This window comes from Gadus chalcogrammus, chromosome 10 (genome assembly GCF_026213295.1).
Source record: "Gadus chalcogrammus isolate NIFS_2021 chromosome 10, NIFS_Gcha_1.0, whole genome shotgun sequence".
In the NCBI taxonomy this organism is placed as follows: domain Eukaryota; kingdom Metazoa; phylum Chordata; class Actinopteri; order Gadiformes; family Gadidae; genus Gadus; species Gadus chalcogrammus.
The window spans coordinates 23,142,396-23,167,583 of NC_079421.1; the positions used below are offsets into that span (position 1 = coordinate 23,142,396).

Genomic DNA, 25,188 nt, shown 5'->3' on the forward strand with positions numbered 1-25,188 from the left:
CTTACCCTTAAGCCTCATCCCAGGACTAATACAGACTGCGCTCATATCACTGATCACGGGTCTGCTACCTCGATGTACAGGGTACAGGGTGTAGCTCATATCACTGATCCCGGGTCTGCTACCTCGATGTACAAGGTACAGACTGTGCTCATATCACTGATCAGGGGTCTGCTACCTCGATGTACAGGGTACAGGGTGTAGCTCATATCACTGATCAGGGGTCTGCTACCTCGATGTACAGGGTACAGGGTGTAGCTCATATCACTGATCAGGGGTCTGCTACCTCGATGTACAAGGTACAGACTGCTCATATCACTGATCAGGGGTCTGCTACCTCGATGTACAGGGTACAGGCTGCTCATATCACTGATCACGGGTCTGCTACCTCGATGTACAGGGTGTAGCTCATATCACTGATCAGGGGTCTGCTACCTCGATGTACAAGGTACAGACTGCTCATATCACTGATCAGGGGTCTGCTACCTCGATGTACAAGGTACAGACTGCTCATATCACTGATCAGGGGTCTGCTACCTCGATGTACAAGGTACAGACTGCTCATATCACTGATCCCGGGTCTGCTACCTCGATGTACAAGGTACAGACTGTGCTCATATCACTGATCAGGGGTCTGCTACCTCGATGTACAGGGTACAGGCTGCTCATATCACTGATCACGGGTCTGCTACCTCGATGTACAGGGTGTAGCTCATATCACTGATCAGGGGTCTGATACCTCTATGGTACAGGGTACAGACTGCTCATATCACGGGTCTGCTACCCTGTACCCTGAACCCTGTACCAGGGTACAGGGTTTAGCCCATATCACTGATCAGGGGTCTGATACCTCTATGGTACAGGGTACAGACTGCTCATATCACGGGTCTGCTACCCTGTACCCTGAACCCTGTACCAGGGTTCAGGGTACAGGGTGTAGCCCATATCACTGACCATGCGTCCGCTACCTCGGTGCTCAGGGTACCAGACTGAACTAGTGACGACCCAACACGTTAAACAGGTTGGGACATGTGCCCTGGTGGACACATAATTAGGGATCTGATTCGTTATTATCTCTTTTGAAATAAATGATTGTTTTAATATTTGAATATCATTGAGGTGTTGAAAGGGAATCATGAACCATATAGGACTTTGTATTTTCTTAAGAAATGCATTATACCGAAAGGTTATCTTCTGGTTGTGGGGTATACTTCCTAAAGTATGTTCCTTATTGAACAATAATCCAGGTTTATATAATATAATATATAATAATCCACCTCCACAATAATCACGATGGCGTAAAAAGGAAACATAAGAAGAGAGGAATATAAAGACGCAGTTTTATTCACACTTTCACTATTGCAAAATCATCCTCAAAGTAAAGCAATGCTTACAGTATACATCTGAGACATTACACACTCAACACTCACAGAGAAGATCGGTATCTATGAAACAATAAGGAAGTTGATTTAAAAGAGCGGTGTGTATAATTGCTTTTGCCAGTATAGGCAATTTATTTCAGAAGCATTGAAATTTTCTTAACATCTCGTCCGCATCAATAGATCAAATGCTCTGTCGCAGGCCTAAAATAAGCCTGTCCAGTCTGAAATGATTGGCCCGCCCACCTGTCTGTCTAAACGCCCACCTGCACGCACTCGGCCCATGCACTCATTGCTCATGAGCGGAGTCTTCCACAAGGCCTGGCCGACCATCTGGCTAAAGCCAGCTAGCTACTCTCGTGTTTCGGGGCCTGGCTTTGGAAGGAGGCCAGAAGGGAGGGGCGGGATCTTTCAGGTTCAGGCTTTCCAAATCGAGCTCACTCTGGCTTCTCCAAATCGCCTAGCTGAAATAGCTGTATGCCAGTGATGAACCTTACACTTGCATTGATTTGGTCACGGAACACACTGACATTCAACATTGCCGTGAAAAAATAACTAATTTACAAAAGATTACATGGAAATATTACCTGACGTGACTCTTCAGCCACATTCCGAACAGCTACTAAAATACATCAACATGGTTTACATTCCTATAAAACAGATTTATCCTGAAGTTTTGATCAGTAATGGCAGTGAGGGTATGCTACATGTAGACCGGGATCTCTTGAACCCGTTAAAAACAAACAAAATCTTTCACAGTGTCAATATGAAAACATCTCTCTCGTCGTCACCCATAAACGCTCTACAAAGTACCCCCTTAGCTCATCTCAGTGTTGACAGTCGTGACACTACAACGGTACATCACACAATATGCGATACTGTAACTACTTTGGTTTACTTTGGATTCAGGGACTCTGAACTGATGGCATCACAAGCAACGCAGCGATGACCGAAGCACAGAGAGGGAGTCATATGCTCAGCATCAGCCGCGGTCCGCAAGCAAAGCATATCCTATTTACACGGGCGGGGGGCACGGAGGTACGGGGGGGTTCTAAAGAAATAAAATGAAACTGCCTTCCAAAAAACAAACATTCCTGGATACGTGACCAACATCCTTCCTGAACCTCTGAGGGGGGGGGGGGGGTGATGATGGGAGGGGGAGGTGGCGGAGGGAGGGGGGGGTGATGGGAGGGGGTGGGGGAGGGAGGAGGGGGTGACGGGGGAGGGAGGGTGTGATGATGGGAGGGGGTGGGGGAGGGAGGGAGGGTGTGATGATGGGAGGGGGAGGGCGTGGAGAGGTGGGGGTGACGGGGGAGGGAGGGTGTGATGATGGGAGGGGGTGGGGGAGGGAGGAGGGGGGAAGGGGGGGAGGGGGGGGGTGATGATGGGAGTGGAAGGCGGGAGGGGGAGAGGGGGGGGTGGTGGGGGAGTCCTTCAACAGAACTGGTAGTTATTGGCCTTCATCAAAGGCTGGGCCTCTTCCTGCTGGTCACATGCCTGGTCACAGGGGCCGAGCGGGCAGGGCAGGGGCTCCTCCTGGTCGCAGTCCGGCCCGTCCCCCGGGGCGTCCTCCATGTTCTGGTACCCAGCCTGCGGGGAAGAGGCCCGTTACGGTCAGCTCGGTTCGCCTTCTGTTCAAGCGTCCCGGTGACTCCTCGCTGTCTGACTCACTGGCAGCTCAGTGACGCCGAGGTGAATGGAATGGTACGGTACACGCGTAGAGATGATATATTATAGGAGGGAAAAACATCCTTTTAAGTGCATCTCATGTCACGGTCCAGCCAGAGGAGCTATGCTGGGTGGTCTCTGGGTTATCAGATCTCTCCTGATCCCTGATCTGAGTTGTGCTGCGGGGCCCTCACCTGATCCGGCTCCTGAGGGTCCCCCAGGAATCTCTGGAGGATCTGGGTGATCTGGCCGAAGGTTGGCCTCTCCGTGGGCTCCAGGTTCCAGCACATCTTCATGATTGAGTAGCTAAGAAGAAAAACATTAAATTAAATTACATGTAAGTTTTGATTCTGATTCCATTCCTTTTTACTTGACACCAAAGTGGGCTCATTTGTTTGATAGTCCAAGTCTAAATGGGTTCATTCATAAAATCAATGGGGGAATCTTTCGGGAAATGTTATAATTGATTTTAGTTGTCGTCCTAAACAAAAATCCATTAAAAGGTTCATTTTTGTAAAAACATTTTGTTTAACAGTATAATCAGGAAAATGAATACTGCAGTTCGATCCTGTTCTTTTAATAATAACCGGACCTTAATTTGTGCTTTGGATCGGTTATGTCATTAGGTGACCAAGGGGTCAAATACACTCGGGAGTGAGTTAGAGACCCGGCGTCTCTTTAATATGAAAGAGGGTCTCAATAACAAGTACGATTACAAACATGGGGGCTTTAGCCCTACAGGAAATAAGTAAAGAAGCCTCAGATAATGCTCCATCTCGCGACCTCTCCGCCCACGGCACAGTTCTGAGATTCTGGTTAGGCTGCTGCATGTGGCCCCCACCCGTGTTTGCGTCACCTATTGCATGACTATGAGCCCCATGTTGATCGTTTTTGTATCCTTTTAGAATCTTTTTCATCTGCCTTTTAATTTATTAATTGCGTTCATGCTTTGAAAACATTTAAAGCGGCATCGATTTGTCACGATCATCTTGTCGAACAAGACGTATTTATAAAAGGACCCGTCTGAATGGAGGCCAAGCAAACATAGACTTCTGTTGTGCAACTCTTCTGCACCATGATAATGGGTTAGGGTTAGCCCTAACCCTAACCCTATGATAATGAATCATCATCTACAGTCACCTCGATCAAACCAGCTAACCTTCTGTCTCAAATCAACCCGCTCTACTTCCTGAGCTACCGCCGAACTATGACTCCTCGAGCCCATGAGAGAGAGAGAGAGAGAGAGAGAGAGAGAGAGAGAGAGAGAGAGAGAGAGAGAGAGAGAGAGAGAGAGATAGAGAGAGAGAGAGAGAGAGCGCGAGAGAGAGAGAGCGAGAGAGAGAGAAATCGGGGGGGGAGACTGAGTCAGAAATGTAGGCACAACACTTAGCTTCAGCCTCATCTGGGGGACCATGAAATTCCATTTTGAACGGTCCTCGCTCGGAGATCATGTGTCTAACTGGCAGAACGGAGGCCTGACTCACAACCATACAAGATAAGAACAGAGCACCGCGTCGTGACTCAGACCGCGGAGAATCTGTGTGCTCAGAGCGAGAGAGGGGCACTGGGGGAAAGACTTTTTGTGTTTTCTTTGTACTTATTTAAGAAAGCTGGTGATGGTTTGGAATTGGAGTGATGGACATTGTAAAACCATTGAAAAAGCCCTGATAGATGATATACTATCTCTGAACATATGGCAGCAACCGTGGGCGTGGTTGCCTTGGTCAGGGTGCCGCAAGGGATCCTGGGGGGTTAGACAATCGCACAAGATGGGCCTTTGGTGACCTCCTAGGTCCTTTTGCGGCGGAGACATTGGGTGTGGTTGAACAGTTGGGATATGTCTAGGTGGCGGTGTAGTTGTGTAATTGTTCCCGACACAGCTCTCGGTGTAAGGGGCGCGAGAGTTGAATCACTGCTTAACCGGGGCTCCCGTCTCGTCCTTCCTGTGTTTGTCACCACAATATGAAGTGTAACAAATGGTTTTAAGCATCTGTCTCCAAACGTACATTTCTGGAGGTGCAAAGTCTGGCCGGGCCATCTGGTAGCCTCCCTTCACCATCTTGTAGAACCTGGAGTCCACCGCCATGCTTGGGTAGGGGCTCATACCTGGGGACCAGCATCCAACAGTACAAACACATCACTAACGGTGTATTCTGAGCCCTATAGCTAACATATATAGGAATCAGCTAGCTATAGCCACTACTGTAGAGTAGCGATAGCTAGCTGATCCTCATAGCTACTATATAGGAATCAGCTAGCTATAGCCACTACTATAGAGTAGCGATAGCTAGCTGATCCTCATAGCTACTATATAGGAATCAGATAGCTATAGCCACTACTATAGAGTAGCGATAGCTAGCTGATCCTCATAGCTACTATATAGGAATCAGATAGCTATAGCCACTACTATAGAGTAGCGATAGCTAGCTGATCCTCATAGCTACTATATAGGAATCAGATAGCTATAGCCACTACTATAGAGTAGCGATAGCTAGCTGATCCTCATAGCTACTATATAGGAATCAGATACCTATAGCTGCAGTCCATCCAGTAGCTTTCTTTTGAAACAGCATTGTACAGCACCATCCCTTTATTGGTAGCAACGTCTGCTAAATGCTTCAATAAAGCGTCTGCTTGACGACTCAATTTAAATATAAGCAAAAAGGACATCCATCAAAATGTTCCAATCCAATCAGAGACCTTCATGTTTCCTACATATGGTGAGACTGTGTGAGCAGGACATGTGATTGGCCAACTGACCGAGAGAGAAGATCTCCCACAGGAGGATCCCGTAGGACCACACGTCGCTCTGGGCGGTGTACATGGCCTCGAAGATGCTCTCGGGCGCCATCCACTTCACGGGCAGACGGGCCTGTGACGCACACAGGATAAACACTACGCCCATCAGCGGACTGGCCTGCTTGGTACTGACATGGAACCCATTTCATCACTGCCACTCCCAAAAGGTCTTTGTAGAAAACAAATCGACACAATGTGCTGAGGCCGTTGAGTGGAGGTGAAGGTGGTGGAGGTGGAGGTGGTGAATGACATGGGGGTGGCTGAGGTGGTGGTAGTTGGGGAGTAACTGAACGATTTGGTGGTGTAGGTGGTGGTGAATGATGTGGTGGCGTTGGTGGTGGAGTAACTGAATGATTTGCTGGGGTAGGTTGTGGTGGAGGTGGCGGAAGGGGTGAGTGATGTGGTGGTGGTGGAGTAACTGAATGATGTGCTGGGGTAGGTGGTGGTGAATGATGTGGTGGCGTTGGTGGTGGAGTAACTGAATGATGTGCTGGGGTAGGTTGTGGTGGAGGTGGCGGAAGGGGTGAGTGATGTGGTGGTGGAGGTGTAGGTGATGGTGGTTCTGGTATTGGTGTAGGAGCAGGTGGAGGTGGTGGTGGAGGTGGAGGTGGTTCTGGTAGTGGTGTAGGAGCAGGTGGAGATGGTGGTGGAGGTGGAGGACGTTGACCTACATTGCCCTTCACCACGTAGTTGGAGTCCTTCACGATGTCACGGGCCAGGCCGAAGTCACAGATCTTGGCCTCGCCGCGGTCTGTCAGGAGCACGTTCCTGGCGGCCACGTCTCTGTGGATGCACTGAACACACACACACACACACACACACACACACACACACACACACACACACACACACACACACACACACACACACACACACACACACACACACACACGGTGTGTCCCAAGACTGCTGTCTGCTGCTTGACATCGTGACCCCCTCCAGAGCATCATGACCTCAGTGAGACGGACCCTCTGTTCTCTGATCGCTGTCGGGAGGTTACCTCACAAAGCATGTCCTAATTCATTTTCCCCAAATCTATTGCCGTCATGTTTGTGTTGTACAACGTAAGCACTGTGCACATTGCGGTACAATGTGGAACCACACACACAATGTAGTGTGCCACAAAAAGCAACAACTTTTAACTACGACTTACTACTTTAATAACTATTAATACTTACATTCTTAGCCGCCAGGAAGTCCAGTCCCTGAGCGACCTGGTAGGAGAACATCAGCAGGTCCTCAATGTCCAACGGCCAGCGACTTCCCTCCTCTGATACAGAGGCTGCACACACGCATGCATACACAACCACACACACACACGAACGCACGCATACACACACACGCGCGCACGCACACACACACATGCACACACACAAGCACGCACATACAAACACACACATTTATACACACCCACCCACCCACCCAGACACACACACACACACACACACACACACAAACACCCACACACACACACACCAACACAAGCACACATTTATTCACGCGCACACACACACACAGATCAGATATCCAACAGTTGTATATATATCTATAACTAGTCTTAATATAATTGAATAAGTTAATTTAAGGTTGGATATATATTAAGTAATTCATTCCTTAATGTTGTTTATCTGGTTTCAGAACACCACAATCAATAATTGTTCAACCACAACCAGATTGATTCCAAGATGTTTACCGTGAGGGCATCTGACCGGAGGGAAGGCGGGTCTCATCTCCAAGTAGCTGATAGATGATTGGCTGGAAATGCCACTGTCACTGTTGGGCAGACATGGGAAGGATCAGAACCAGCCATTGCAGAGAGTTGACCAAACAGAACAGACTGCCAGACCTTCCGCCGTACCTTCGAATGAACTGTTTCGGTTGTCTGATGTTCTTGTAGTCTACGTTCTCCTCGAACACCTCGGGAACGCTCATCACAAAATTCAGGAACGTCTCCGCCCTCTGACGAAGGAAGTTTAGCAGGTCGCCATGGCTACAGTACTCTGTGATCACCAGCACCGGTCCTGGTCAAGGAACATTCAGGGTTGGGATATTATGGTCTGTTTTCAGGTTCTACACCGTGGGAGGAGCCGCAGGGGGGAACTGGGTCTCACCTCCATGAGTACAGGCTCCCAGAAGGTTGACGATGTTCTTGTGCCGGCCCAGGTGGCTCAGGATCTTCAGCTCGGACATCAGAGCCTCCCGCTCGTCTGCGTGGGCACTGGCTGCGGAGACACACACACACACACACGCACACGCACGCACACGCACACGCACGCACACGCCCACGCAAACACAGACACACACACACACACACACGCACACGCACGCACACGCAAACACAGACACACACACACACAGACAGACACACACGCACACGCACGCACACACCCATACACACGCACGCAAACACAGACACACACACACACAGACAGACATACACACACACGCACGCACACGCCCACGCAAACACAGACACATACACCAGACCGACACACACACACACACAGACACACACACACGTGCACACACACGCGCACACACACACACACACAGACAGACACACACACACACACACACACACACAGACAGACACACACAAACACGCGCACACACACACATGCACGCACACACACACGCGCAGACACACACACAGACAGACACACACTCACGCGCACACAAGCGCACACACACACACAGACAGACACACACACATACACACACACACCGCACACACACACATACAGATACACAAACACACACACACACACACACACACATACATTAAAAGACTGGAAGGAAGTATCTGTATGCTGCCCTTTGAACTAAACATAGAAACTGACGTAGAAGTGTTGAACCAGAGTCAGTGATTGAAGTCATTGTGAATGTGTGCAATAAATGGTCGCAGGAGACAGACTCATACGAACAAAGCTCTCTTAAGCAGAGCTGACCTTTCAGCATCTTTACAGCCACTCGTATCACGTTGTCCTCCTCTCCGAGCCCATAGGCGGTGGCCTCCACCACCTTCCCGAAGGCTCCGGCCCCTAAGATCTTCCCTGAAGGAGGACGGAACACAGCCGCTGATCAGAGCTGTTTCACTCTCAGGGAAAGGTCATTTTGGGTCATTTGTTCCTTTCTAAATTCTGATTTGATTCCTCATTCAGTTCAGCTGCCCAGGGAGCTCTATGGCTAGGGATACTTCATCAACACACCTAGCTTCAGCTTGTCCCTGGGAAACTCCCACTTCTCGTTGTACGGCAGCTGAGTGGGGTCAATAAAGGTGTAGATGTTCCCGTCCTTAGCTTCGATGATCTTCCACCGTATCTCATATCTTGGTGTCTGGAAGTAAGAAGGGGATAATGTCAACCTTATGCTGAAGTATCTAAATAGATCACATAGGCTGAGTGCCATCTTTCTTGGTTGCTTGCTAGTTTAGGCATATTGGAGAAAGCGCAGTGGTATCGCGTATTTGGAAAGTTGGGGGAAAAAGGGGCTTTAACAAGCTAATAAATGCTACAAGAGTGGAAAAAACAAGGCAGCACCCTGGACCGGTGTGCATATGTCTATCACCTGTTTGTATTTGTACAGCAGAAACACCAGAAGAGCCAGGAGGACTGCCAGAATGCCTGCTGACCCGGCCAGGGTGGAGGTGAACAGTTTATCTGGTCCAGGAACAATGCAAAAATCTTTTTAATAAACAACCGTTCATTCATGGGCTGGGAAGACTATACTTCAGAACACCTACAGGAACAGGAACACCTAAGGTGCTCCTGATGGCCCATAAAGGCCTGCCAATGGATTTAGAGATAACAAGTGGCTGATACCCAGCCCTGTGTGTCTGTCCTCACCGGACACCTCCATGGCCAGTGTGTCGCTGCTGACGCCCACCAGGTTGAAGGCCACGCACTCCACGGTCATCCTGCGGGTGGAGGGCCCCACGGTCAGGACGCTCTCCACCTCCACCGCACCGTACTCCCGCTGGACCTCCACCGTGGGGGCCAGCAGGGACACCGGCAGCTGCATCCCCGTGGTGTTCTCGTTGCATCTGGACGAGTCACAAATCAATAATCCATCATCGTTATGTACGTTACCAGGTTGGCAATTGTGAACGCATGCCGGAGCATTGTGTTACAACTGCATAGATTGTTAGCATAGCAATTAGCATGCCTGAGTATTAAGTTACTTCCGCATGCATGTTAGCATAGCCGTTAACATGCCAGAGTATTTGGCTATGTCCGCAAGCATTTAAGGGTAGCATTTAACATAGCAGTTAGCATGCCTTAGTATTTGGCTACGTCCGCATGCATGTTAGCATAGCCGTCATCATGCCTGAATATTTGGCTATGTCCGCATGCATGTAAGGGTAGCATTTAGCATAGCAGTTAGCATGCCTGAATTTGCAGCTACATCTGCATGCATATTAGTATAGCAGTTAGCATAACCGTGACCAGCATACTTAAGTATTTAGCTACGTCTGAATGCATGGTGGTAAAGCAGTTAGCATGAGTATTTAGCCACCTCCATGGGGAATCTCACCGGGGTCTAATCCCAAAACACTGGTACCAGAGGATCCTGGGAGCCGGGTAGCCGAACGAGGTGCAGGTGAGGGTGGTGATGTTCTCCCACCTCACCACAGCTACGGGTCTTTCTACGAGATAAAAAGATAAAAAGAGATAAATACAGTAAAGGGAACTGGACATGGTAGAATGATCCATCTTTCCCACATCTTTAACGACAGGCTGACAGATCTTTAGAAGATTCATTTGTGTCTACTTGTTAGAGGGGGAAGCTTACGTACGGTACATTTGGACCTGGAAGGTGATGGATGCATTGGTCATGTGGCTCTTGGCGTGGAAGGTGTACTGGCCTTGTTCCTGGGCATTAATTCTCTTGAGCAAAAGAGCAGCATGGTACCTACAGTGGCAAAACAGGCGTACAGTTCCGGATGTAAAAAAGGGGAATCTATCTTTGTCTGGGCTGAGTAACATTGCAGTCTGGGTTCAGACAGTCTGAATGTGTCATAAGCAGCAACCACATAAAAAAAGAAATGTCTTCCTCAAATTAGTATTTTGTTTTTTTGGTTGATATAAAGATATCAGATGACCATCTGCTATTTTATGCACCTTGAGGTGCAAAATCAAGAAACCGCACAAGAAAGCGAGTGCTGCTAGACAGTTATTATAGTTTATGTGCTCACACACTTAATCACTTAATTACAAGTTTGTGCAAAGATGATTGCAAACAAAGGCCATCAAACCATTTGCCTTTTCACAGCCCCAGCCTTACCCATACACACACACACACACACACACACACACACACACACACACACACACACACACACACACACACACACACACACACACACACACACACACACACACACACACACAGAGACACACACACACACACATACACACACATACACACACGCACACACATACACACAACCATGACACAGCACTTCCCCATCCACGGGGGTTTACCCATCTCTACAGCGCCGTCGCCTGAGTCGCACACTCGTGTACCTGTTGTTGTATCTGGTGAACTTCTGGTCCTGCGTGGAGGCGTTGGGGGACGTTGGGGTGTCCCAGCGGTGCTCAGAGATGCGGGGATAGGCCTCGATGACCACACTGAGCTCCAGGTCCTCTCCCTCGTTCACCTGGACCGAGAGGCCCTTGTGGGCGAGCCGTGGGGACAGCTGGGGGGACATCCGGATGTAGGGCTGGTCTGCCGCGAGGAAGTACAGACAAGCTTAGAGAAACTTGGATTTGCTTTGTTACTTGCATTGTGCATCAATATCACTTTTTTTCACCTGCTTACAATATATCGTTGATGCCTAGTGAAACATTTCCCCCCCCTTCGCGGTGTAGAATGGAGAACCTAAAGATGTTGGAACTAGCTATGGTACCAATTTTTTCTTGAGTTTTACATCTTAGTTCTTGTATATGGTATTTGCGACTGGAGATAAGATTTAATAGCTATTATTTCAGTGTAATCTGTTGGGTAATCCACTTTAAGTGATGGAAATGCGCTGTGACCATATCTGTCTCGAGTTGACTGCGCTCCCATCTGCCTTATTTCGACTTTAGCCGCTCCCGGATCTCTCCTTATAAATCACTGGATTGATTGGTTTCAGAGACACCATCTTGCATGTACTGCTCAAAGGGAATGAGTCAGAGAAGGAGGAGAGCGGGAGGGGATTTTTTCCTTAAGAATTGTTCTCTATTCTCCCTCTTTTAAACTTCCAAATGTAACCTTTGATCATTTTTGAACAAGGTCAATTTGAGTCGTTCGCTCTTGAGTAAATGTAGGCCCGTTGCCTCTATTTCCTACCGATGACGCGCAGGTATGTGGTGGAGCTGTTCACCCCAGCTTCGTTGGTGCCAATGCAGGTGATGTTCCCTGCGTCGTTTGGGCTCAGGGACTTAGCGGTCAGAATGCTCTCTATGTCCAGGCGGTTCTCTCCGTTGGAGCGAGCATCCTCCTTGACGGTTGTTCTCTGCAGGCAACCAGACAAACACACCAGCTCAGAACAATGATCTGTGTGTTCGGGGAGAAGAAGAGACTCACATTCTAGCTGCTTGCTGACCATCGTGCTGGGATGCTTCCAGGTGACGATGTAGTTGAAGTTGGGATTGTGTGTGGTGCAGTGGATCTTGAGGTCTTCCCCAACGATGCGGACGTATTCATCCTTATCCAGAAACACATAGGGCGGGAATCGAAGCTCTGAAACACAGAAGGAGTTATGCACACGCTGGATGGGCAGTTTCAGCGTGCTCTGCCAAATCAACACTCCCATTACACCATTTGATCTTCAATCAGGCAAAGAAGGAATCTCACTCTGAATGATGTTGATGGAGAAGGCCTTGGACACCTTCTCCACGCCCCCGACTCTGGCGGTGCAGACGTAGTCGGCGTTAAAGCTGGGGTGGAGGCTGTGGATGAGGATGCCCTTGTGGGGGAAGGCCGTGAAGTTCATGCCTGGGGGCAGAGTGGTGCCGTTGTCCATGCGGAGCCCCATGTGAGTGGCTGAAGGGTCGGTCAGCAGGCAGGGCAGCAGGCACTCCTCCCCCTCCTTCCTCACCACCCGGAGCTGGGAGCTGCTGGTCCAGAACAGGCGGTCTGGGTCTGCAGGGTTAGGGTTAGGGTTAGGGTCCGATGGGGGTCCGATGGGGAGAGAATCATCTCTCGGAGGACATTGATCATGAGTCATTGATCGTCACTGACCCTTGACATTTTTGGGACACATTATTCTGCTTAAACCGATTCATGCACAGTGTGTCATTGGAGAACAAATATCATTCACGTCCTAGGTAAGGCACTATGCGTCCAAAATAAAGAAACACATCTCAGTGCTTATGTTCCTACTTGCACTGAGAACGACTGCCCCCCCCTCCACTCACATACCCCCAGGACCCCCCCCCCCCCCCCTCCACTCACATACACCCAGGACCCCCCCCCCCCTCCACTCACATACCCCCAGGACCCCCCCCCCCCTCCACTCACATACACCCAGGACCCCCCCCCCCCCCCCCTCCACTCACATGCACCCAGGACCCCCCCCCCCCTCCCCACACTCCACTCACCGTTCACATGCACCCAGGACCCCCCCCCCCCCCCCCCCCCCTCCACTCACATGCACCCAGGACCCCCCCCCCCCCCTCCACCTCGCCCCCCCCCCACTCCACTCACCCTTCACATACACGTGCACCCAGGCCACGGCCGCCCCGCCCGGCGCGTTCTGGTTCCGGTGTGCGTACTTGCACTGGTACGTGCCGGTGAACTCGGCGGACGGCCGGTCCACCCTGAAGGTGCGGACGCGTCCCGCCCCCCGGGACACGAAGCGGCGGTGCTTGGGCAGCCTGGGGGTCCAGACGACCGGGCCGTCCCCCTCGCAGCTCAGGATCAGGGGGGTGCCGGGCGGCACCACCACCTCGTTGCCCGCCACCGCCACCGAGTTGGACCTGATGAGCGGGCGCTTCCATTCCGCTGCGGAACAGTGGAAAGGCTGAACGGATCCACAACGACGGTGCACGTTTCTCAAGCTAGAAGGCTGAGAGGTTCCAATCCTTTCAGTCTTCATGTTACACTCTCAAAGTAGCCCTCTCTGTCCCTGCCCCCCATAGGGCCTGTGAAGGCTTTGGTAGGTGGCTGGGATTAAAGGCTATCCAAATTGAACCCATATCTTGACTTGACTTGTTATGAGCAGATCCAACAAGGTTGTAATCTTTTGACCTCAGGTTGCAGACCAACTGTCCTATTGCAGCATTCTTTTCCCACTTCTGCATTCAAAAATTGTCAGTACAAGATCTGGTGATGGGAACATTTGTAGAAGTATAACATAGGTCAAAATACCTTCCTGGTTTCAAGCTGCTTTCTTTTATTTTCACAGTAGGTTTCCGGACAGAAAGTGAAATATCAGCATAATACAGTTTTTATGCAACTGACCTCAATTCCAGTTTTTCATAAACAAACAAACAGAGTTTACAGAGTCCATCCATAAATATGTTATTTTGCCATTCCAAACAACACTTTCAAATGACCCTTTTCTTTATGAAGCATGTTCAATTCCCCAGAAAGCACAGCTAATTGTTTGATCCATTATAAGAGCCCATAAAAGATTCCTTTATACACTCTCCAGTGTGTGAAATGTGAATAATTGCAATTCAGTGCTAGCTGAGTAAATCCCTTGTAACTCCTGCATGGTTAAGGACAGCTCACACATAGAAAATGTAAAGATAAATCACAAGAATGACCAGGGAAAACATCTCATGATTCCACAGAGGAATGATCTGTTACATTTATAAAATAACTAAATATCATTAAACATATATATATATATATATATATATATATATATATATGTATATATATATATATATATATATATACATATATATATATGTATATAACTAGATAATAGATAATAAAATGTCAGTAAAATAAAATGTATGTTTAGATACAAAGTAAAACCTTTCAGCTCAATCTCACACAATTTGCTTCAAAACTCGTAAACCAACCCACATGTTAAAACTCTTCCTGTGTGTTGTTCAATATAATAATACATAGATCCGCTCCCGCAGTGGCTCTGCACAAAGTGTCCCCTCCCTTAGAATACAGGTGTCTCTCCCTGCCAGCAGTCATGCCCCCTCTACCATACATCACCAAGACCCTTACCTTGAAGTGAAGGGGCCAGAAACCCCCAAAGCAGAGCATAGTAGCGCAGCATCCTGCATCAGCTCCCTGCCCTGCGAGTCTCTTGGGGCTGATTATTGATGTTGGACTGTGGAGAGAAGCAAGAGAATGAAGCATGAGGAGTCGTCACTCTCTCAGCTCACTTGACTTCTCCTTTCCTCTGAAGGAGGGGAGGGCTTCTCCACACACAACGTCTACAGAGGTCAAATCCTTTCCAGGCAAATCAGATGATCCAGGCTTTAAAACCCGAACACACAATGCCTCCTCTCTCGCTACATGCGCACGATAAACAAGGCTCGGATGCGAAGGCCCGGATTCGTTTTTTATTGCCTGATGAGAACCAAGTATACAACTCAACTACACACTGGGAGGGATTTCATGATCATGCTCCTTTTGTGGATATCTGAATGAACAAACCTGCAGGTGGATCCCAGTGTACCAGGGCTGTTCAGAGGGGACCTGGTGGATCCCAGTGTACCAGGGCTGTTCAGAGGGGACCTGGTGGATCCCAGTATACCAGGGCTGTTCAGTGGGGACCTGGTGGATCCCAGTGTACCAGGGCTGTTCAGAGGGGACCTGGTGGATCCCAGTGTACCAGGGCTGTTCAGAGGGGACCTGGTGGATCCCAGTGTACCAGGGCTGTTCAGAGGGGACCTGGTGGATCCCAGTGTACCAGGGCTGTTCAGAGGGGACCTGGTGGATCCCAGTGTACCAGGGCTGTTCAGAGGGGACCTGGTGGATCCCAGTGTACCAGGGCTGTTCAGAGGGGACCTGGTGGATCCCAGTGTACCAGGGCTGTTCAGAGGGGACCTGGTGGATCCCAGTGTACCAGGGCTGTTCAGAGGGGACCTGGTGGATCCCAGTGTACCAGGGCTGTTCAGTGGGGACCTGGTGGATCCCAGTGTACCAGGGCTGTTCAGAGGGGACCTGGTGGATCCCAGTGTACCAGGGCTGTTCAGAGGGGACCTGGTGGATCCCAGTGTACCAGGGCTGTTCAGAGGGGACCTGGTGGATCCCAGTATACCAGGGCTGTTCAGTGGGGACCTGGTGGATCCCAGTATACCAGGGCTGTTCAGTGGGGACCTGGTGGATCCCAGTATACCAGGGCTGTTCAGTGGGGACCTCCTCTGGTTTGACAACATCCAGGGTCAGGGACCTGACTGCATTGGCTTCACTGTCTGGGTCCCACACAGTCCTACACACACTCTCTCTCACGACAACCTCCAGATGGACAAGGAAAGAGGGGGGATGTGTTTCTGTGTCTGTTTGAAAACTCGCAATTGTCACTGCCAGACTGGAACATGCTACTTCTTCTCCCTGTGGCAATGGAGGTGAGACTAATTATCAGTGATTTGCAAGCTGATGAAGGCTGCATGTATGGGGGCTGAATAGGGCAGAGGGCCCCTTGGTAAGGCCGCTATATGGCCCCTAAGCACTGGAAGAGTCAGAGATGCAGGCTACTGAAGAAAATCAATTAAATCTATAAAATGGTGACAATTCAATGAATTTAAGCTTTGCTTTAGACACATGATGGTTATCAAATCAACGAAAGGAAATAGAACAAAACAGAAAGGAACCCTAACTAAACCTAACTCTGGGGGAACAAACTATCTTCCTCCCGGGCAGAAATAAAAGGTAAGTGAGTCTGCCGGGTCCTCTAACTACGCTGCTCTAACCTGAATTAATAACGTGAAAACAACCATCGCCAACCACCAACGCATAAATGATAGTTAAAGCAGAATGTTCCCACATGGGGGATTGGTGCTTAACGGCCACTTGTAGTATATATCAATAAACTACACTTAAGACGCAAAGCGCCGGCGTGAAACAGCCTGGCGCTGCGACACGGAGGCGGGATGCGGGCGGGATCATCCAGCAGAGATCGGGACAGGTGTGCTTATGTCCCCGATGCCACGCCCACAATCAGTCCACGGCGGGAACAAACAGCCTGTGGAGAGGAATCAAGAGCGGGGAAGAGCGCAGCTGCCCTGATACAATATCTGCCCCATAATGACGTAACAGTCTTCATCACATGATGAGGATAATAAATACATGCATTATCTGCCCCATAATGACGTAACAGTCTTCATCACATGGTAAGGATAATAAATACATACATTATCCGCCCCTATAATGACGTAACAGTCTTCATCACATGATAAGGATAATAAATACATACATTATCCGCCCCTATAATGACGTAACAGTCTTCACCACATGATAAGGATAATAAATACATACATTTCATTGCATGCATTGGGCCGGGGGCTGATTTGTATTATATTTTAACCGGGACAGGGTCTTTTGCTGCTGAAAAAAGAAAGGAATTGTCCTTTAAGCGCGGCCCGAGTGCCACTTTGTGTTATTGTGAGGTTAACTGCTGAGACAAGACCGATTCCAGATTTCCCAATTTACATTTTTAGAGCACTCTACGTGTAACCTTGAGCGGGTTGCAGTTCACTTACGGCCCTAAGGGGGCAGTCATGAGAAGGAATCTGTAGTTCTTACACAGATCACCTTTAATGTCTTGGAATACATACATGTAGTAGTGTTATTCAAAGTTTGACCTCATCATCATTGAAAAAAGCACAGATTTTTATGTTTGCTAGTAAAACTTTATTGTCACATTTTAAACATGTAAAATACCACTTATAAAAATAAAGATGTAAACCTCAGGAAAACTTTGGTACCGTAGCTAGTTACAACATCTGTAGGTTCTGCATTCTACACTGCAAAGGAGGGGGAAAGGTGTCAGTGTTTTTTGAATGATATATTGTAAGTAGGTCCTATATTTGTGTGTGAGTAAAAACGTCTGTAAGTGAATATTATGCACAATGCAAGTAACAAAGCAAATACAAGTTTGTCTAAACCCGCCCTCGTATGAACACATATAAACTCGAACATCGCCATGGTACATTCGTTGTACCATTTCATGTAATGGCAGTGCTATGCTTCATCCATCACCATCCGTTGTCCACTTCACTCAAACTCCCGACAGAACTCCCAAGACTATAGTTTCGACCTCTACAGAATATAATGTACCCTGCCATCCTTTATGGTGAATATACCGTACACATTTTTTTTTTATCGAATAAAGTGCAAAATGGGTACAGAACTCCTACAAAAATCCTACAAAACAGAATCAAAGAGTCGGAGAGAAAATTCACACATGACTTCATGATCATGATTTATCTTACAAATGAAAAAAAAAGAGAGAGGCAATGTCTTCCTACCATAGTGTTTGTACCTCGAAAAATAACTCACTTCTAATCAAACCCTGCGTCTAGCATCTCATAAACACTGGAGAATCCTTTTAGAGGAAAAAAATCCTTTCACCCGTTTTCAGTTCACACAAATGGTTTTAGATTCTTCCCCCTCTTTTCAATGGACGTAGAAAAACACAATAAGATACACCATATAAAATACCGTGTGGAAAGCCCTACAAAAACATAAAACTATGGAAAACACACTCTGAGATAATGAAGAAGGCACACATGCAATCCTAAATCGATGTCGTACCGGGACACTGGCGGGTCCCGTGGCTAGCTTGCAAAATCAATTTGAATCACAATTTGAAAGTCAAAAGTTCCTCCAAACGGTTTAGTCTACGACGGGTCCCAACGTAATAACTATCGTGACACAAGATTCAAAAAGAGTGCTTAGTGAGGATATAAAAAACGGTTACGGTCACGTAATTTGCGTTAGAGGTGCTATATTCTCTATATAATTGTATTCCAGTACCAGGAATGTCAAAATAAAAATACAAAAATTCCCACAAAAGCAGATTTCATCGATTTCCTTTCCATAGGTCCTTCCTGCGTGACTTCCAGACGTGGCTGGTGGGGTGGAGGGGTTGAGGGGGGTGGAGGGGGTGAGGGGGGTGGAGGGGGTGAGGGGGTGGAGGGGGTGAGGGGGGTGGAGGGGGTGAGGGGGGGTGGAGGGGGTGGGGGCGTAGGGGGATGGGGGGCTACAAGAAGCTGTCTGGTGGGGTGGAGGGGAGACGAAGGGGGAGGGTGAGGAGGGGGGTGGGGGAGGGGGGCTACAAGAAGCTGTCTGGTGGGGTGGAGGGGAGACGAAGGGGGAGGGTGAGGAGGGGGGTGGGGGAGGGGGGCTACAAGAAGCTGTCTGGTGGGGTGGAGGGGAGATGAAGGGGGAGGGTGAGGAGGGGGGTGGGGGAGGGGGGCTACAAGAAGCTGTCTGGTGGGGTGGAGGGGAGACGAAGGGGGAGGGTGAGGAGGGGGGTGGGGGAGGGGGGCTACAAGAAGCTGTCCTCCACCTCTGGGGTCCCCGAGGGGCCGAGCAGGGCATCCCTCTCCCCCCCCCCCAGGCGGTCCTCCTCTGGAAGGGTCTCTGCCGAGTCCCGGCACGACGAGTCGTTCACCACCTCCTCCAGGGCCAGCAGGCTGAGGTCAGGAGGGGAGAGAGAGAGGGAGAGAGGGGGGGAGAGGGGGGGGGGGGAGAGGGGGGGGAGGGAGAGAGAGAGGAGTGGAGAGGGGGGGAGAGAGGGGGAGGGAGAGAGAGAGGGAGGGAGAGAGGGAGAGAGAGAGGGAGGGGGAGAGAGAGAGCGAGGGAGAGAGGAAGAGAGAGAGAGAGCGAGGGAGAGAGGAAGAGACAGAGGAGGGGAGGGAGAGAGATAGGGAGAGAGCTGATCACAAGTTCTAATTTATTCTTTAGCTTTTACCAAATATATTCTGCCTCAGTTCATTCAATTGCTTGAAAGTAATATCCTTGTATTTGTTTGTGCTATTCTTGTTCCTTCTCCAGGCACTGTTAACTGGCGTGGCCTTGCGGTAGACCAGAGTCGCGCTAACCTCCTCCCTCATCATTTGTCCTCAGCCTCATCTCTCCACTAGGTGGCACCGGTGACTCAGAACTGTGCGTTGCCTGCCCTGTGGGCCGCTAGTCCCCACTACCACATGACACCATGAATTAGTGTTTCCACAGTCGCACATCTGGCTGAGTGGGAGGCCTGGCAGGGAAGAAATGGTTCTTTATTAAACAAACAAGGTCTCACACCTCCCCCTGCCTACCCAGCCCCTTCATCCACACACACCCCCCCCTGCCTACCCAGCCCCTTCATCCACACACACCCCCCCCTGCCTACCCAGCCCCTTCATCCACACACACCTCCCCCTGCCTACCCAGCCCCTTCATCCACACACACCCCCCCCTGCCTACCCAGCCCCTTCATCCACACACACCTCCCCCTGCCTACCCAGCCCCTTCATCCACACACACCCCCCCCTGCCTACCCAGCCCCTTCATCCACACACACCCCCCCCTGCCTACCCAGCCCCTTCATCCACACACACCTCCCCCTGCCTACCCAGCCCCTTCATCCACACACACCCCCCCCCTGCCTACCCAGCCCCTTCATCCACACACACCTCCCCCTGCCTACCCAGCCCCTTCATCCACACACACCCCCCCCTGCCTACCCAGCCCCTTCATCCACACACATCTGGCCCGGCTACGTCCAGCGGGTGGAGGCCCCAGAGGGGGGTCCACACTGGGCTGCCCAGCGGCTGGAGGCCTCAGAGGGGGGTCCCCACTGGGCTGCCCAGCGGGTGGAGGCCTTAGAGGGGGGTCCCGTACCTCACTGGGCTGCCCAGCGGGTGGAGGCCCCAGAGGGGGGTCCCCACTGGGCTGCCCAGCGGGTGGAGGCCTTAGAGGGGGGTCCCCACTGGGCTGCCCAGCGGCTGGAGGCCTCAGAGGGGGGTCCCGTACCTCACTGGGCTGCCCTGCGGGTGGAGGCCCCAGAGGGGGGTCCCCACTGGGCTGCCCAGCGGCTGGAGGCCTCAGAGGGGGGTCCCCACTGGGCTGCCCAGCGGGTGGAGGCCTCAGAGGGGGGTCCCCACTGGGCTGCCCAGCGGCTGGAGGCCTCAGAGGGGGGTCCCGTACCTCACTGGGCTCTCCGTAGACGCGGCGTCCCCGAACAGGTCTTCGGGCTTGGGGTCCGGGATGGGGATGATGTACTCGTTGTAGAGGGTCGGCACCTCCTCCCCCCCGTCCACCCCGCCCCCGGACGCCCCCCGGGGTCCGGGGGCGGGGTCAGGCTGGGGGTGGGGGGCGTAGGGGTCCGGGGGGACGGCGAAGGAGGAGATGGACGGGGACAGGCTAAAGGGGGGGCTGGCAGCGGGGAAGGGGGGGGAGGTGCGGGGCTTGGTGCGGACCACCGCCGGGTGCTCGCTCTTCAGGAAGGCGTCTGAGACCTGGTTGTACCTCTGTAGAGGGGGAGGGGGGGGGAGGAGGGGGAGGAGGGGGAGGGGGGGGGAGGAGGAGGGGGAGGAGGGGGGAGGAGGGGGAGGAGGGGGAGGAGGAGGAGGAGGAGGGGGAGGGGGGGGAGGAGGAGGGGGAGGAGGGGGGAGGAGGGGGGGGAGGAGGAGGAGGAGGGGGGAGGAGGGGGAGGAGGGGGAGGAGGAGGAGGAGGAGGGGGAGGAGGAGGAGGAGGGGGAGAGAGGGACGGGGGGAGGAGGAGGAGGAGGGGGAGGAGAGGGGGGGGGAGAGAGGGACGGGGGGAGGAGGGGGAGGAGGGGGGGAGAGAGGGACGGGGGGAGGAGGGGGAGGAGGGGGAGGAGGAGGGGGAGGAGAGGGAGAGAGGGAGGGGGGGAGGAGAGGCAGAGAGGGAGGGGGGGAGGGGGGAGGGGGAGGGGAGGGGGAGGAGGGGGCAGAGAGGGAGGGGGGGGAGGAGGGGAGGGGGAGGAGGAGAGGCAGAGAGGGAGGGGGGAGGGGGGGGGAGGGGAGGGGGAGGAGGAGGCACCACAGTGAGAGAGGGGTACAGACCCAAACCATGGAAACAAGAGAGGTCTGGGCAGAGCTGGTGATGCATAGCAGACTGAAATAGGGCACCTGTTTATAGCAGTCTGTGAGCATGCTGCCCATGGTGTGAACCAGAAAGGAGAAGTCGGGTCTCTTCTCGTACTTCTCGTCCCAGCACTTCCCCATGATTTCATAACTGCGACCGCAAGAGAGAAACAACATTTTAAGAGTGATTATGAATTCATATAATTATGAATGATTAAACAGTATTCGCTACATTTGTCATTACAATATAAAGCATGCAAACGTTGAATTTGTATTTTTATGGGTTAGGGTTAGCCTAACCCTAACCCTTTATTCACTTGAAAATGTTACATTTAATAGAATAAAATAATATGTAAATATGTGTATTCTTATGATGTATTTTTCTTTATGAATTATATTCACATCTATTCAATGTCAATTCAAAAATCGTATACATGTTGATAGAATTTAATAATATAGAATTTAATAATTGTATTAATAAAAAAACAATTAAAAATCAGATAAGCTAAGATCTATTGTAAGAAAAGGTCTGTTGTGAAAGTGTCCAGTGGGCCTGCTCTTACACTAGGTCGGTGGCGTGGGCTGGCTTGCTCATGCGGTACCCTCTCTTCAGTGCGCTGTAGAACAGCTCGTTCATGGGCAGGTCTGGGTACGGCGTTCCTCCTGCAATGAGGGAGCTCTTAGCACACGACTACTGAGGATATGGCAACAACCGGGCCCCACCGGCCCGCCACAGGGTCTGAGCTCAGACGCCGAGTACTGGTACAATATATAAGAATGAAGTAAGCTATTGGAATGATTCTATTCATATTATTATTATCACATTGATATTATATATGTATTTATATTGTGCATCAAAGTCAGCAAGACCATAACAAGAAGGTCATTCTGATAAATGTTAACTGTTGTCCTTTTTTTCTCTCAAAACATGTCTTTTATTGATTTTACAAAATAAGTATTTTAATGTAAAGAATTTGTTTAAATATATAATAATAATAATAATAATAATAATAATAATAATAATAATAATAATAATAATAATAATAATAATAATAATAATAATAATAATAATGTGGTCGATGAAGGTCAAACAGGAAGTTGATTTGATTCGATGAATAAATACGGAGACCTACTGAATGTTTTATTATGGTCACAATGAGGTGTGATCCTCCCATACACACGCACGCACATCGCAGCAGTATGTATGTTTATTATATTTATATAGCTTTGACGACTCTATAGTGTCTCACAGAATCGCTATCTATTTGTAATATTATGAAGCTTCTTCTGAAAGTGACTTGCACAACTTGCACAGACAGAATTGTCATTCATTTTCATCTGTTTTCTCCAATCCTATTTTCCCACACAAACAGATGAATGCCTCAATAGCTTTCCTTGTCTGCAAGATGAGACAAAGAGTCTCTGAGAGGGGTCAGTTAGTCCTTCCCTGCACTAATAAAGCACCAGCATGGACCCATTGATTACAAATCATGAATAGTTGCTACTGTATTGGCAACAGAGTGATGATTGGCTGATTACCCATTATTTGGTATCCTCTACGATATTGAAGGAAGTGTAGGAAATTGTTTGTGTGTCTTTGTGTATTTGTGTTTGTGTTTTTATGTATGTCTGTGTGTGTACGTACAAGTGTGCGTGTTTGTGTGTGTCTGTGCACAAGTTTGCATGTTTGTGTTTGTGTGTGTGCATATATATGTGTTGTGTGCTTGTGTGTATGTGGGTGTATACGCGTTTGTGCGTGTGTGCGGGTGTTTGTGCGTGTGTGCGTGTGTTTGTGTAAGCATGCGTTTCCTAAGCGTGTGCGTGCGGGCTCACCTAGAGTGAAGATCTCCCAGAGGAGGATCCCATAAGACCACACGTCACTCAGGGTTGTGTACAGGTTGTGGAAAATGCTCTCTGGCGCCATCCACTTTAGGGGCAGAAAGGTCTAGAAGGAAGAGGAAATTGTAAAACCACACAAAAAGCGCCTGGTATTTTATTTATAGCTGCAAGCTGTTGGATACATTTTCTGCTTTCCAATCTGCGGTGGAATTAGGATGTAAAAAGGCCCATGCTAGGCAAATCGTTTAACGATCATCCCATAGTATCCCCGCAGTGGAATACTTACGCTTCCTTTAGATATGTAGTTGGAGTCATGCATGATGTCTCGGGCCAGCCCGAAGTCACAGATCTTCACCAGTTTGCCCTCGCAGATCAACACGTTCCTGGCAGCGAGGTCACGATGGACACACTGATGGTGAACACACATTTCAGAACGTTGTACACAGCAACAGAACACTGTACATTTAGAATACACCAACAATCCACTAACCACGTTTAGAAAGGAACTGTGAGAAGGTGAAATCCGCCCCCTTCTCACTGTCTCGCATTAGAGAAATTATTATTATTATTATTATTATTATATTGTGTATATATTATATTGGGCTGGTGTAAAATTGGTCTTCCGTCCCGGTAGGGGGCAGTATGGTAAGGGAGTTTAAGATCAGGGTATCAGGGAATAGCCCAGGGGGTGTTGATAAAAACAGCTGTTTTGTAAATATCTATAGGTTGTGCACAAGGGGTGGGTATATATGTATTTGGTGATTGTTTATTTAGTGTGATGTTTATTTAGTATTCACACAATGTACTTTCTGTTCAGTCACGTAGCATTGGTAGCTTTAGGTAAAGAATGTTCCCCCAACTAATGGTCTGGCCCGTGCGGCCTTGATTGGTCCACTTCATTTCCCTATTTAAGGGCTGCCTCATTTGGTGTTTTGGGGCTGAAGGTGGTGCTGGCTTGACGTGAGGCCAGTACGGGAGACGTATGTTTTGGTTAGGCTATGTTATGCTATGTTATGTTATCTTAGTTTATGTTTGCTGACTGATGCAGTCATTTCCTTTTCTTTTGGAACGTTGCTCTATTTTTTTGTGAATGTTTTGGAGAGAATAAAACTTCACTTTTCTTAGTCCTGAGACCATTGCCCTCATTTTTGCCCACACTCTCAATATCCAGTTGGCCGTATCCCAGATACGTGGGGCGACCACGCCGGTCCCTCACAGGAACATTTTCAAATTCCTTTCAAAGCAAGGATGATGTTGTAAATGTTAGTCTTAAGGGATAGTGTTGGGTAGGAGAATGTTGTAAAGTTTAAAGTTTTGAGGGATAATGATGTCAATTTTTAAGACTTTAGGGATGTCATAAGGATAATGTTGCAAAGGTTTGAGTATTTTAAAATAATTTTGCATAAGACAAAATTGTAGAGTGAAGTATTGAGTGATGTCGTAAAATATGTTTTTGTGAAGATCAAAGTCTGAAGTGTGCAGTAAATGCTCCTATCTTGAAGGTCCT

At 49.5% G+C, this 25,188-nt stretch overlaps 3 protein-coding genes across 3 annotated transcripts in view; all 3 read right to left on the reverse strand.

Moving 5' to 3' along the window:
* Window positions 1–2,810: 2,810 nt before the first annotated feature.
* LOC130390886 (macrophage colony-stimulating factor 1 receptor 1-like) lies at window positions 2,811–15,503 on the reverse strand. The gene is made up of 22 exons (XM_056601064.1): window positions 15,456–15,503; window positions 15,021–15,126; window positions 13,536–13,832; window positions 12,684–12,971; window positions 12,433–12,569; window positions 12,177–12,342; window positions 11,369–11,570; window positions 10,639–10,754; window positions 10,377–10,488; window positions 9,689–9,885; window positions 9,411–9,502; window positions 9,053–9,179; window positions 8,792–8,896; window positions 7,955–8,065; window positions 7,702–7,864; window positions 7,537–7,616; window positions 7,022–7,125; window positions 6,515–6,637; window positions 5,805–5,916; window positions 5,051–5,150; window positions 3,239–3,350; window positions 2,811–2,966 (listed from the first exon to the last, which is right to left on the reverse strand). The coding sequence occupies exons 2-22, from the start codon at window positions 15,070–15,072 to the stop codon at window positions 2,811–2,813; spliced, it is 2,952 nt and encodes a 983-aa protein (XP_056457039.1). The 5' UTR covers window positions 15,073–15,126; window positions 15,456–15,503.
* A 5,586-nt stretch (window positions 15,504–21,089) lies between these two features.
* Window positions 21,090–25,163, reverse strand: pdgfrb (platelet-derived growth factor receptor, beta polypeptide). The gene is made up of 6 exons (XM_056600158.1): window positions 23,968–25,163; window positions 23,676–23,787; window positions 22,406–22,505; window positions 21,888–21,993; window positions 21,157–21,262; window positions 21,090–21,094 (listed from the first exon to the last, which is right to left on the reverse strand). Exons 1-6 carry the CDS (start codon window positions 24,106–24,108, stop codon window positions 21,090–21,092), a joined length of 570 nt encoding a protein of 189 aa, XP_056456133.1. The 5' UTR covers window positions 24,109–25,163.
* LOC130390298 (uncharacterized) overlaps window positions 25,144–25,188 on the reverse strand; it is a 5,660-nt gene continuing 5,615 nt past the window's right edge. The window contains exon 6 of the mRNA XM_056600159.1: window positions 25,144–25,186. Within this exon, the coding sequence (XP_056456134.1) occupies window positions 25,144–25,186 (43 nt within the window). The remainder of the gene's footprint in view (window positions 25,187–25,188) is intronic.

Coding starts and splice junctions, on each gene's coding strand:
- LOC130390886 (XM_056601064.1), bottom strand. CDS start 15,072: ATGCTGCGCTACTATGCTCTGCTTTGGGGGTTTCTGGCCCCTTCACTT. Junction 10,755..11,368: donor TTCACCAGATACAACAACAG/GTACACGAGTGT, acceptor TTGCCACTGTAG/GTACCATGCTGCTCTTTTGC. Junction 2,967..3,238: donor ACCCTCAGGAGCCGGATCAG/GTGAGGGCCCCG, acceptor TCTTCCCCGCAG/GCTGGGTACCAGAACATGGA.
- pdgfrb (XM_056600158.1), bottom strand. CDS start 24,108: ATGTGTGTTCACCATCAGTGTGTCCATCGTGACCTCGCTGCCAGGAAC. Junction 21,994..22,405: donor GCCCACGCCACCGACCTAGT/GTAAGAGCAGGC, acceptor TTGCGGTCGCAG/TTATGAAATCATGGGGAAGT. Junction 21,263..21,887: donor TCACAGACTGCTATAAACAG/GTGCCCTATTTC, acceptor CCCCCTCTACAG/AGGTACAACCAGGTCTCAGA.